At 42.3% G+C, this 14,190-nt stretch overlaps 1 protein-coding gene across 1 annotated transcript; it reads right to left on the bottom strand.

The window, feature by feature from the left end:
- Positions 1 to 2,449: 2,449 nt before the first annotated feature.
- Positions 2,450 to 12,278, bottom strand: eno4 (enolase 4). Its single transcript, XM_076166056.1, has 13 exons — positions 12,056 to 12,278; positions 10,338 to 10,466; positions 8,926 to 9,107; positions 8,160 to 8,218; positions 7,531 to 7,691; positions 7,059 to 7,187; positions 6,742 to 6,810; positions 6,032 to 6,196; positions 5,713 to 5,838; positions 4,968 to 5,139; positions 4,325 to 4,386; positions 3,268 to 3,385; positions 2,450 to 2,683 (listed from the first exon to the last, which is right to left on the bottom strand). Exons 1-13 carry the CDS (start codon positions 12,218 to 12,220, stop codon positions 2,607 to 2,609), a joined length of 1,614 nt encoding a protein of 537 aa, XP_076022171.1. The 5' UTR covers positions 12,221 to 12,278; the 3' UTR covers positions 2,450 to 2,606.
- Between the last annotated feature and the right edge of the window lie 1,912 nt (positions 12,279 to 14,190).

The following is a 14,190-nucleotide window of genomic DNA, read 5'->3' as shown; positions in this document are numbered from 1 at the left end:
AGACGTCGTCCACACGTTCAGCATATTCATTCCTCGCTCAGGCGACTCAAACACAGCAGAGGAAGTCGCTCTCTAATTTAATTTACCAGCGGAATTAGTCGTGACAATGGCCTTCGTACGCACAGGAAGTAGACGGTTAAGAGATTCACCACAAGCCATTCAGTTGTGGAAGGAGCATTTATTCCAGCGTGACATGTTTGCGTTTGGTTGTTCATTTTGTGGTGACAAAGGGAGGATGATCTCAGATAACAGGTTGTCTCGCTAACATCTTACAGGATAGAGTGTCGGTGAGTGGCAGACCTGCTTGAGGAAACTTAGATGCTAAATACACTGGAGGGAGGGAAACAAAGAAAGGGAAGGCCCATGTATTGATCTACATCTGTCCTTCCTCATATCTTGGTGGTGCTGTGACAGAGGCCGTCCCCGCACTACTCAATAGCATCCGAGTACAAACTCGCCTTTCATTCAGACTAGTGATGCTGCTGGCGTCTCTTTTCGGACGTGCTGTCTCCCTCTTCCTTCCTCTGGCAGAAACAAAGTCAATGACCAGCTTCGGTTCCTTCCTCCACCATCTGCTCCAGCTGCCGCGCTCGCTGACGTTGATTGACGGATGGTACACACACTGCCGATCGAGGCAAAACATGTAATTACACAAACCACGCTGTGTCCTTTTCTTCTCTCAGCCCCTCGTCTCCTAACACAACCCATTCTTAGCGCTCTGTCTTTTCCTCGTCATCGGCCAATACAATATAATGTTTTGTTGTTTTTGTATTTTTGTCCCTTCGGGGGCCAGCAATTAGGGAGGTCCTTTTAGTGTGTCTGGGAAACACTTAATTTGACCTATTTTGGGTAGTCATTTCATTTATTTTCCAAACACAGTAATTGCCTGCCGGGGAGCCTCACTTGCTCGGGGCTCGTGCTCCGAGACACTGCTATCTGTCGGGCTTCGATTGCGTTTCATTGATTAAAGGTTGTCTGCGCTCGCCAGCATTTACGGCGAACCTGCGTGTGCGCGGCGCGAAAAACAACCGTTATAATGTATAGCTGGAATTGCACGAGCAATCGGTGTCCATTCAGAACCGGTTAATTTAATAATATAAATGAGAAAAAAGCAAGTTGAAGGAAATGTATTGTTTTGAAATCGCTTGGAATTCGGAGGTAAATGACGACATACATTTTACTAAAATGAAATTGACAATCGTGCTTGCTGTTAAAAAACTAAAAAAAATGCAACTCATCATTCAGTCGTATATTGACTGAACCTTTTATTGTCACACTTTAGTGAAAAGTTTTATTTTCAGTTCATGGCCTTAAAAGTTAAGCGAGCCTGATTATTGTCAGGCAGATTGTGTGTGTTGTGTGTTTAGCAGAAAGGAGCCGTGAATAAGGGATAACTCACTTGATAGGCCCATTGATGCAGCTGTATGTGGCCGGTACACAAAGCACTTGTGAAGCTCCTCCACTTCCCACTGGATACAAGCAGGCTATTCTGTGCGGCTGACCAGGCGGATGCTTCAGTGGACCTCTCAGCCTGTTTTACAAACTCACATACTCATTTCCTCCACCAACTGAGGAGGAATGAGAAGGGTCGCATAGGGTGCTGACCAGTTATGAAGGGGCCTTTCTTCACACAGCCACACCGGGAGGAGGCAGGCTTTGTGGGCCAACATTGGGGCGGCGGTGTTTGTGTGTGTGTGTGTGTGTGTGTGTGTTCGTGTGTGTTCTATGGCATTTACCCCCCCGCCCCCCCCCAGTTTCTTAGATATGCCACTTTTCAAGCAGGGAAGTCCCTTTTCACAAAATGAACACACCAAGTCAACGTTACAGGCAAACCTTGTGTGCTGGGCTGAAATTTTAACAGGATGACCTTGAAGACGCAGTGATGTCCCACCTTGAAAGGAAGTGGATAAGTGTACGCGCGCACACACGCGCACACACACACACACACACACTCACACACACACACACAGCGAATTGGACCATTTTCAATGATCTAACTCTACTCATCATACTACAACATTGTGACTAACTCTTATATTCTCTCTTTCTGTCTTGATGAAACCCATTTTATATTGAGTGTTCGCCACAATAACAGACTTTGTATAGAAATCACCCCAGTGTACCACCAGGGGGACTTCAACAACCTGAAGGTACACAAACCACACAGATTGAGAACCACTGCTCTCATATTGCCCTTTATATAGTAAACATCAGGTGTCATCCATCACTAATCTGATCGCAGAATATTTATTGGAGGGTTTTTACGCCCCATGATATTCAAAAAATGCAGGTTCAGACAATACAATAATATATAAATATCCCATAATAATGAGCATGAACCTTTCCACCCGCACCAGTGGATCTCACACTGTGTCTGTTGTGTCTGTGTGTCCTCTTGTCCTGCAACATGGTGGTTTTAAAAACAAGTTCATTTGAGGTGAAAGCCCCCACTTAGCTGCTTACTGAACAGCTCCATATTGATTTTTACTGAATGAATGAAACACAAATGAGTAACAAGTGGAGTTTCCTGTAAGCCAACATGGTATCACTGAGGCTTTTAAGAGGTGGCATCTTTAATTGGAACAGAACATGTCAGCTGTATTCCCTCACTCCGCATCTGGGGGAACACTGTCGTCTGGTTCTCTAGTGGTGAAGAGTGGAGGACGGTGTTTCTCCCAGGATGCTGTGGACGGACAAGACGAAATGATACAACACACTGAAAGGACCAAAGCTGGACTATAGGAAGCAACAGTGCAAACAAACTCCAATAAAACCGATTCATAAATGTTTCTGTGATAGCAATTGAGTTTACATATTCACACCTTCCTTTTGGAAATGCCTCATGGGAAAATATGCATTTTGGCGTGTAATTAGCTGGCCAATTAACACATCCAAGGTAGTTTTTTTGGTATTCATTCGCCTCCAATACACAAAAACACACACTTGTAGGATTCCTTACACAGTGTCCTTTCACATCCGACGCAGAGAGAGAGAGAGGGTGAGATCAGGCATACTCTCTCTCTCTCTCTCTCTCTCTCTCTCTCTCTCTCTCTCTCTCTCTCTCTCTCTCTCTCTCTCTCTCTCTCTCTCTCTCTCTCTCTCTCTCTCTCTCTCTCTCTCTCTCTCTCTCTCTCTCTCTCTCTCTCTCTCTCTCTCTCTCTCTCTCTCTCTCTCTCTCTCACACACACACACACTCTCTTTGTCTGACCTCCTTTTTCTGTCCAGCTACAAAAAAAAGAAGACAAAGCAGGGCTATAAAACACATACCCAGCATATTCTGTTGGTCCAGTTCCTCCTCTATTGAAATCAGACGGTTGTATTTAGTCATCCTCTCTCCAGCGCTCAGACCTCCCAGTAGGACATAGTCCAGGCCCAGACCAACAGCCTGGCGGGGGGAAGGAGAGGAGCAGCAGACAGTGAGACGGAGGCAGAATAGCTGTGCAAAGGACAGAAGTTTGTGGCGTAACTTGGGACGTGTCCCCTCACTGTTCACACTCGCTGTCTGCCTTTGATCCTCCACTGTGCTGGGGATTGTTTTCTTCATTGACTTTTATTTCATTTAAACTAATATATAGTATCTTGAACCTGCCAGCTGCAGTTACCAGCTGACCTTTATTGTTGCATGCAATGAAATACAGTAGTTTCCTGTGGGTTATAAAGATGGAATAAGACATTCTGCAGTGTCTTATTTTATCTCATGCATGCAGCACAATGTACCTACATACTGTGATTCATGTTTCTGTGATCAACTCACAACACTCACCTGGTATGTGAAGCTTGAACTGTGAGGTTTTAATCCTATAAAAATTATCCAGCCTATCAGTGTTTCCACATCTTGCAGCTCATCTGGTTCACCGTGAGTGGAACAGAATATGAGGATTTGGCTCAGCTGCTTTACTTTCAGCCGTGGTTTGGTTGGTGAAACCTCCATCTCCCTGCTGCTAAATCCACTGATTCCATTCCTCTCTTAAACCTTGTCTCAGCTGGGTTTGGAATTCAAGTCACGCCACTGTGTACGTAACATGCAGCTCTTTGACACGTGTAGCGTGTTCACTGTGGTATGCATCCATCTTTGTGCTTCAAACGGCACATGGCCTTTAGTGTGACATTTATCCTTGGCCTTTCTTTTGTTAAAGTGTACTTACAAATTGGCACTGCAGTGGATTCTGTGTGTGTGTTTAATGCCATGATGCATCATGACTGCAGACAGCTGTCACTTTGGAACAAACTGCTAAATACACAGTATTGTGAGGAGATGCAGAACTCGTCTCTATGAGAACAAACAACACTGAAACACAGAATGAATGAGGTGAATGAGGCTCACCACATCTGACAGGGAGTCATCACTGCAGGGCTCCCTGCATGTTGTTCCCATTAACACAGCACCTGGCAGTCCAGAGGATAGAGACACAGCGAAAGAGAGAGACAGGGAGAAAATTAACTCGACCAGTATTCCACCATAGAAATCGGAAAATCAATTAAAGTCATTATGAGTGTGAGTGTGTTCTGATGCACTTCCTGTTGTATCATTATTAACTCTGCCAAGGAGGTTATGTTTTTGGTCATGTTTGTTTGTTTACCTGTTTGTCTGTTTGCAGGATATCAACGTTATATGGAACCAGACATGGAATGAGTTTGTGAGGGGGGGCGGGCGGATGATGGCACAACCAGCAAAGACAGAAAGTGTGCAAGTATAGCCGATCACTCATACGGGCGCTTTGACAGCACATTACTCTCAGTTTGATATTCAGACGGTCCATTACGGACATTTGCACACTATCAACGACCTCCCGAAACAGCTCGATCTTGAAAATGACTGAGGGGCTGAAAGCGCACTGCTGAAGCTGGCTTCACTTACAGACTAAAGGGAACTATTCTAAAATGTTATGAGGTGACATGAAGTAACTCTCCCACGTGGAATTAAAGCCACATCAATTTCTCTGCCTCACCACCAGCAGATCTGTTACCTTGATACTCTGCTGTAAAGCTGATGAGGGCGCTGACTGTTGTCTCATTGATTTGCTGTAAGATGTGACCTGTGACCCCTGGTATGGGCGGGGCCTGTAGATTGGGGGTGAAAGTGAGCAGAGCGCAGGAGTCTCCAATCACATTGCTCAGCTTCTCCCACTGGTCCACATCCTTATAAAACACACACACAGACAGACACACACACACAGACACACATAGACATGGAGCCAGTAAAACACAGTGGCAGTTCTAAAGTGTTTATGAGTGAAAACAGAGTCACTTAGCCACGTTCCCTCAGCCATAAAGGCCTGTTTACCGGCCTCTTTTATCATTTGCCTTGAAAGACTCATTACGACTCTAAGATATGTTTTAAACTGTATTTGGCTAATTGGGATATTCAAACCTACTTAGTTGCTTAGTAAGTTGATTTCAATGGAACGCTTTAAATGTGATCCAACACATGAGACCGTACTGTGTTGTGGAAGAATACCAAGACCCATAAGTGAGAGCAGCTAAGATAAATAACTTTGCATTATATATATCAATGTTCTTCATTTGTTAAAAAATCTTGAAATTCCTTTTAAATCTGCTTGTACCTTTGTATTAACCTGCATACCCTGACACACACTCTATACCAGCCTTTTGAGTGTGTAAGTCTCCTATACATTAATGCTTCTGAATATTATCCTCAATGTGTTTATACATTTGAATTTGAAAGCTGAGTAGAAGTGATTTTGAACTTACCTCTCTCCTCAGTGGATCGATTAACGCCACAATAGCTGGAAATTTGCTTATTAGCCCCTGATACAAATCAACTAATTCATCAGGAGACTTGAGACCTCCGGCTGCAACCTCATATTTTCCTTTAGTCTATGAGGAAAAGAGAAAAAAAACTGCTTGTTATCTCTTTTTTTGCAAAGTGAACTTCCCTCTCAGATATATATATATATATATCTATATGTATACATATAGATATCTATATAATTGGTCTGATTTACACAAGGTCTCCTACGCAAAGACTCCAAACACAATGATTCACATGCAGAGAGAGCTGTCAACTTACGTAATCCATTAGCTCAGAGGCGGCACAGTTTAGAGCCAAATGAACCTCTGCTCCCAACACCAATCCAAGGCTGTGGCAAGCTTCAGCAATCAGATCCAGAGGCTGCTCCGGTCGATCGAAGCTGGCGACCGGAGCACCCGTGGCAGACAGGATTGTGGATCCAGCCTGGGAGCAAAGATATTTCCTCAGCAGCAACATCTTTGTGGGGCGTTTGATTTACAGTATTTATAATAAAGACATTACAATGTTTTGGGAATTTCCGGGTGAAAATGTTTCTCTCTGCTCTGTGTAAGTAAGAAAGCAAGAATATTTATTCATAGGTTTGAATAACGCAGTGCTGCAAGGTTATTAGAACACAAGTGTGTCCCACTCACCCACCGTCTGTACTGTTCACGTTATAAATGTAAGTGCTAGGGGGTCACTGAACAATGCAGTTTATAACTGTGTATACAGTACAAATGCTCCATGAAAGAATAGGTGAAAAGGAGCAGTATTCAATGCTTTATTAATAATTTCAACATATCTGTGTGCCTGTATACTTTGGCCTATTTGAAGTTTAGCCATGAAAATCAAAATGAAATGTCCTTTTTTGTATATATCTTTTAGGAACGCTCCGGAAAAGCTTTGAATTCTGCTCCTTCTTTTCAACATGTGCTCTCATCGAGTCTGAGTGAACTCAGTTTCAATTCTTACACGGCAGCGTCCCTCACCCCGGCCTTTGAAGAAGAGTTCATTATTCTCATCATCTCCTTTTGTATTTCAAGGGCCATTGTGATGATCTGTTGAAGAAGTTCACAGTTCAGTTTGTTTTCTAAATGCTATGGGTAGAATTCAATATAGAAGAAATAAGATGTCTTCTCATACTTAGACCAACTACAGAGGAAGCAAAGGAATGTGCACAAAGGACATTTACACAAAGAACAAACCAATAACAAGTACTTACTCTAAAACTCAGCCGAAGAGAGACGTCAACTACAACTATCAACTAAGTGGAACACAAAAACACTGGTAGAAGAAAATGAAATACTTGTTTGACTCTTTGTCCTGCTTTGGGGATGAAGATCACTTCCTCTGGTAAATTCAGTTTTCCTGGAGACTTATTCCCGCAGCTCAGCAGAGTCACCAAGGGCAGTGGAATATGGAAATATGTTTGAGCCTGAAAGGAATTATATAAAACAGTGTTAACATGTATGCAGGTGACACTCTACTGTAGTTAACTCGACTGTACTCTATTGTTTGGGCCGCAAACCCAAGCCTACTTCACTTTAAGCTACAGTCTCTGCAAAATGAGGGAAAGTAGTGTGTGTGAATGCAAGCCAGAGCTGGAATCAACATTGTATATTGTGTTAATATTTAAAAATTGCAATCGTATGTCTTACAATAATGAATCTCAAATGGGTAATAACTCCATCATGCTGTTCTTTCAAACTGGAACAAAATCTTATCTCTTCATCACCCTCCTCCTAATTGTCTTCAATGTTTTTGTGTTTGTGCGTAACCTCTTGGCTCCTCAGTGCTGCTATGTATTTGTACAGAGGGACGTGGTGTATCTGGGCCCCGGCTTTGGCTACAGCCAGGGACGCTGTGCCGATGGCCCAGCACCCCGGCAGCACCGGCTCTTCCTGTGGAGGAAGCTTATCTGAACCGATTCCCTTTGAGCCTGCCACAGACACAAACGCACAGGGTGAGAATATGACACGTTGCATCACAATCAAGGTGTAACCAAAACCTAAACAGGTAGGACAGATTCAGGCCTGGACAAGTACTACATTCATATTTTCTCACACTGTCAAATCATTGTTAACACAGGAGTAAAACATGCTGATATTTCAATTATGCAAAGCTCACAACTTATTTTTTATATAGAAGTCCAATATATGCAAATGCAGCTGTAAATTATAAGGTTTTAAAATGATGGATTGGGCCTTTAACCATTTCAAAGTCTTTACATTGAGTTGTTTGTCCCTCAGAAGAAAAATAATGGATATTTGTGCTTAATCTGAGCACAACGAGCCGACATAAATCTCTAAACACACTTAAAGTTGTTCAAGTTTAATGCTGTGGTGTAGATGGAGAAAGTGAGTTACTGCCTCACTTTTCTGCTCCTCGGTCATCTTGGTCGACTCACCTTCCATCCTCTCTGTCTGGAAGTCTTTCTCATCCTGCCAGCGATCCGCGAGGAATTTGCTGCAGGGGACGGTGTGTAAAAGTGTGAGTGTGGAGATGTCTGATGACTCTGTGCCAAATGTTAATATTTCTGGATTTGAACATATTTCAAGATCCCAAAACTCCACCAAATAGCCCTTATGAGACACTAATGTAGTTTAAATGTACCTCAAATATTCCCACTGTTTCTTTTTCAAACACAAGCGCCCTCAAGCTGTAGTAATGTAATATAGACAATCTCATTAAGCTTCTCTATTGAGTCATAACAGACGACGCAAAAGCAGCCAATAAGAGGAGTCCGGTGCATCGTGATGATATGATAAGCTGTGACAATGGGCAAACAAGTGCAAACCATTAACCCCTCACTGACCCAATTCCAGAAGGTCAAAACACAGCAAGCTGCATATGACCCCGATGGATCTTAATGCACAAAACAGGGAAGCTGCAATTTAAAGCCAAGCTCATTAATTAATAAATTCCTGTATGTATACTGTACTGTTTGTATAGCAAAGGAAAATGTGTCAAAGGAGATTAATAGTGAATCATCTGAGTGCTGGTGCTAGAGTCCTCCTATCATACATGAACTCTAATCCGCAATTATATCCGAATAAAGCTCAATTAAAAACCCATACAATCATAAAGTACTTACATTAAAATAAGTTTGCAGCAATAGACCTAAAGACAAAATTCTCTATTTCATAGTATGGAATTGGTGCCATTGTGAGGACCTGAGGATGTGGTCGACTTGTGTCTGGTCACAGGGGTTTAGACCTTTCAACATTTTGTTCAGCGGGTTGGCGATCCACTGCAGAGCGGCCGTCACGTGTTCGGCTCTCTCCTTCACCGTCGCTTTCCAGTCCTCTGACGTCTCCAGGCCGAAGTTAGTGGAGACGGTCGCGGAGGAAATCCTCTGAAAACAGCAGAGGGGAGACAAAGTGATCAGTTAGTATGAATGCGACGAAAGTTAATGAGTTTGGATGTAAAACTAATGGCTCCATGTGTGGATCAAGTCTAATGACAAGGAAGGGACAGCGGACAGAGACTTGTTTGCGTCTAACATAGTTACTCTGCCAAAATAAAGCCGAGGCCCAGACGGTGATGATCTGAATCCTCTTCTGTTGCTGCTGCTCCACTGACACAGTAACCTCCTCCTGACTTAGAAGGGGGAGGACATGAACTCAGATCTGCTATCTCCTCTCCCACCAGACCTTGCACTCTCCATTCTCTCAGTCCACGACCATTATTGCTTCCTGTCACTACACATTAAGTCTGAACATGGCTGCATGACTTATTCAGATGCTTTAAAGTCATTTCTATTGTTTCAGTACAGAATTAAATGTATGTTGCTTTTCACTTTATGTTTCAAAACGGAAACGTGTCAAATAATTTCAGTCACATGACAAAATTCAGATCATTTGTGATTTAGGTGGATTAGACAAACATTCTACATTTTGTTTGTTTTGGAAAATATTCATAATAAGCAGGAGATGTAGTAACAAACGGATGAATATGTATGAGTCAACGCTTCCAAAGTGACAGGCCAAAGCGTTAAAACAGCCATACAGCGCCACCAACAGGCCGACCGGTACCAAACTCTACCGGCTTCCTGCATGGATGTGTGGTGTTCAACCTGCCCAGCAAGGTGTAACTGATGTGGTGGTGTACAAATGTTTGCTTTGCAGCCCTCGGGATGCCCCCCACCGTGTCACATCTCATTTTGATATAGTAAAAAAAAAAAAAAAAGGGTCAAAGGTCACGGGCTGATTGCAACCTTCTTTGCTCGCCTCTTGCCTTTGGCTGCCTCTTCACATCCCAGCGTTCTGCATGTTAGGGGAGGCCCCTCGCTGTCACTTCAAACCATCCGCGCGCCACTAATGAATCACATCGCCTTTGTTAAAACGATATTTGTATAATCCTCACTCTGAACGCATACGCTGAACTGAATATCTGCAATTTGCCAGATGAGCAATTGTCAGCCACAGTCCATGCAGTTTTGAAGGCTATAATTTCAGCAGTTAGTCATCATGCGCCGTACAATGTGATGAATATTCTGGCTCCGTTTTCAAAAAAAGAAGAAGAACAATATTGTCTGTAACGTGATGTGAACTAAGATAGAAATGTGACTTTGGTGAGCTTTTACCGTTTCCTCATTGTTGACGATGCAGAAGACCTCTGTCTCGACGGATAGCTGTCCTCCTGCGTCGTAAATCTCTTTTCCATTCAGTCTGCTTATCCTTGGTGGGGCCGAAAGTTTTGCGAAGTAATTCGCCTAAAATGACAGTCAGTGATGGACAAGGTTGAGCCAAGGCTGCATTCAGAAGCTTGTAGAATAAAAAGATAAGAAAGAAAATCCACCGTATCAATACACACATGTTCAGGCTAAATAAGGCTCATGAATGCCAATGATGAAAGATCAAGTCAATCAATGGTTCATTTAGACTCATGCAACAGGAGAGGTGAATGTTACATTCATCACAAATCCAAATCTAATAAAGGAGCTAGAAATCAAATGGTTAAATTCCAAAATTAATGATTCATTATGAAATACATTTTAATTTACCCATTGTTGATACTTTACCCGTCCTGAATTAGACCCCCGAAGAGTTTTGTCCAACGTAAACAAGCAGCCGATACGATTAGTTGGACTGGGGTGGGGGGAATGTTTAGCCTGTAGCTGTAACGTCACTTGTTGTTAATATTTCAATCCATCACTTGAGGAGGAAAATCTTTTACTATCAAGTGCTGGGGTTTCCATGGCAACCACAACTGTACCCCTAAGCTTTGTGGAGCTCCCACTGAAGAGATGTGCGCCTCTCGCATAAAAGCATCTGAAGCCAACAGCCCAAAACTGACAACTGACTATGAAGAAACAGCCGTCTGGTGTTTAGTTTTAACTGGAGTGTGTTTCTAAGACTTGTACCTTTGACTTACTGACAAGACTTACACGCACTTCCGATTACATCACAACAAAGATAAACTGGCCTTTTTAAACATCATGTATATTCTTTACTCTTATGGCACAATTCCTATGTGAAGGGCGATTATTTGATTGCCAATCGATTCATTGAGGCATGTAAACGCCTCCAAGCGCATACCTCAGCCGGCAGACTCGCCTCATACTACAATTACGCAGTTAACAAGCAATTAACATGTCTTGTAAACAGACGAATCTTATTGATCTATGCATGCCTACAGCTTAAGCACATGGTTGCCTTTAATGCTACAAGGTCAAATACTATGTTGAGGGTTGAGTGTGTGTAAAATTCTAGGGGGCTTGCACCACATTACTATTATCACTTACCACAATTGTGTAGTATAATACAGTGTATCTATTGTGTGTTTGAGTAGTAAGCACAATATTCAATCACAATGTAGCAGGACGTCCATTCCTAGTAATGTATTAATGTAGCTGACAGCCATTGTTCATTCTAGGTTTGTACCCCCAAACAACTATGAAATATGAAATGGAGTGTGTACACTAGAGAGTATCTCCAGCAGCTGTTTGTTTACCTCCATCATGTCAGCGTGTACGTGTGTGTTAATAACTCAGTGCATACTATCTATTTTCTACTTTGAATGTCACCTTGAGAGAGATGCGATTAAAGCCAACTCTAATGTGACAACACAGTTTGTTTATTACTCCCACGTGAAAACAAATTCATTCAAGTTTTAAGTTCCTCTTGTACTGCAGTTTTCGGGGTGGCACTACACAGCTTGAGAACCCACTGATAGGGTGGAGAGGAAACGAGCGGTGCGCCCCCACACGGCCTAATGCGGTATCGACAGACTGATATTTGGCCTGTTTGCTAACACGAGCTAACTAATGCGTCATGGCCGTAGGTGGTGAGCGTCCCGTACCAGGTAGCCGTACAGGTCGTCGGGCTGCTGAAGGAACAGCACGTTCAGAGCTCTCTCCAACTCCTCCGGGACACTGCTTCCCCGGTAAAACTCGGCAGCTTTATTCTTCAATTCGTAGAAGTCCTGCTCGCCTTTCTTGTGATGAATAAAGCCTTTGTATGACATAATTATCCAGGCTGTAGTGGGACTCTGCGGTGTTTCCTCTTCGCCGTAAACGCACCACTTCTTGTTAAACTTAGCTTTAAATGTTTAATTGCCAAAACACAAACGCACGGTCAACATCTGTGTTTCTTCCCACAGTGTCTGACTCTACAGATACTTAAATACTTCTCAGTGATGTCACCAATCTAATTAAGTTACAACATTGATGTCATCCACACTAATAGGGTTTGTAACGTCTTTGCCTCCTTCACAGGTGATCCCGAGCCTGTCTGCTACAGTCAGTGTTCGGCTGTTTCCCTAGAAACGATCGAAGCGGTGAGTTCGTTTTTTTTCTCTTTGCGGCCCGTACGGGCGGCGGCTCTGTGCCTTGTGTTTCTCCTCTTGTCCTTCAGACATGTTTGCTAATGTACTCAACAGGACATGGAATTAATGGATAAAAAGGCAAATCAAGAAGATGTTGATTTGCTACAAAAAGACACGTTAATTCCGTTTTTGCATCCGCCCACAGGGGGCACGCTGCATTTAAAAACACGCTCTCTTTTGTTTCTCACACTTCTGAGCGTGATTGGACACTGTTGCTTCTTCTTTCAATTTTATTTTATTTTATGATAATTATTTAATATAATAGTTGCACAAATGTTAGGGGGGCCTTTAAACTGTCACCCTTATGTAATAGTGAGAGACTTAATGCCTAAGAATACACTCACTGGCAGCCAAACCTCTAATGTTGGGCCACAGTGAGCTAAAAGTACATAGAAAGCTGTTATTTAGTGGTTTCTGTAACATGTTTTTAGTTTAGTTTAACCGGAAGCATACAGGTAAACAGTGTTAAATAGAATGTAGCAGATTTAAATGTGTATGGAAGATACATCAAGTAAAAAGATGTTGTGTTCCTTGTTAGAACCTTGGGGCTCAGAAAACACGTGGGAGCTCAGATGCTGATTGATTTGGGGGTTAAAGGTGCTGCTAGTTACGATCCTGAAAACAGAATATAAATCACGCTATGTGCAGACTGACGTAACACCAAAAGTATCAGTTTGAGAACTAAACATGATATTTTAAACTTTAATAAAAACCTGCTTTCATCAGCCAGGATTTTACTGCACATTATAAGTTTATAAGTTAAGTGCTTCTTGAGATATAGAGTCTTGGAGTATAAACCAAGGACAATCTTCTATGTCACAGAAACCTACAAGTGGAAACAATCCCACTTCATCAGATTATTCAATATCACTTAAAACCTTACTTAACCCCTGCAGCACCCACAGCTCCAATGATGGACTTTGACACTCAAAATATTAATTAAAAGGACTCATCGCTGAACAATAATGAATAAAATAAGAACCCGAAGATCACAACATCTCAGGTTTCTTCTCTTAAAGAATGAATATGGTTAAAGTTTTGAAATCTTCCTGTTTTCATACCATGTGAACAAGTCTGCTAATAAGTTGCTCCTTTCACTGTTGCTTGCTTGACCTTTTTAATTCTTCCTGCACAGGTTTTGTGTTGTTTTGGGTCCTGTGACTGCCTGTGTTCCTTCAGAGGCCCAGTCACTGTGAAAAGCACAAATCTCCAGTAGAAATTGTGTATGTTATTGCGAAACATTGTCAGGTAAAGACACTCCAAATCAGCGGCCAGCAGCTTTAGTGGAAAACAATAATATCAGTATCATTCTGAAACAAATCAATGGCAGGCAAACCCCCCCTTACACACATACACACCTGTCAGGTTCTAGTCCGTGCGGTGCATTATCTGGAAGGCCGTAACCTTTAGGCAATGCCATTAAAGTAAGTCATAAATGATTTAAAGGATGTGAATTGAGCTCACAAACATTCATTCTGTGGAAAGCATAATTCTGTGAGTATTTGTCAACAGAAATACAAGAACACAAGAACAAATATGAAGATGAAACTTTGTTGTTGTTCCTGTTTTGTTTATTCAATTATCCTTCATTTAAATAAACTAATTTTGTC

The sequence above is a fragment of the Genypterus blacodes genome, unplaced genomic scaffold (assembly GCF_046128005.1).
Source record: "Genypterus blacodes isolate CSIRO-AG114 ecotype Tasmania unplaced genomic scaffold, CSIRO-AGI_Gbla_v1 ptg000012l_1, whole genome shotgun sequence".
NCBI classification, from domain to species: domain Eukaryota; kingdom Metazoa; phylum Chordata; class Actinopteri; order Ophidiiformes; family Ophidiidae; genus Genypterus; species Genypterus blacodes.
This window is presented reverse-complemented; position numbering and strand designations above follow the sequence as displayed.

Coding starts and splice junctions, on each gene's coding strand:
- eno4 (XM_076166056.1), bottom strand. CDS start 12,220: ATGTCATACAAAGGCTTTATTCATCACAAGAAAGGCGAGCAGGACTTC. Junction 6,811..7,058: donor CAGGACAAAGAGTCAAACAA/GTATTTCATTTT, acceptor CTTCTTCAACAG/ATCATCACAATGGCCCTTGA. Junction 6,197..6,741: donor ACTCTTCTTCAAAGGCCGGG/GTGAGGGACGCT, acceptor CTTTGCTCCCAG/GCTGGATCCACAATCCTGTC.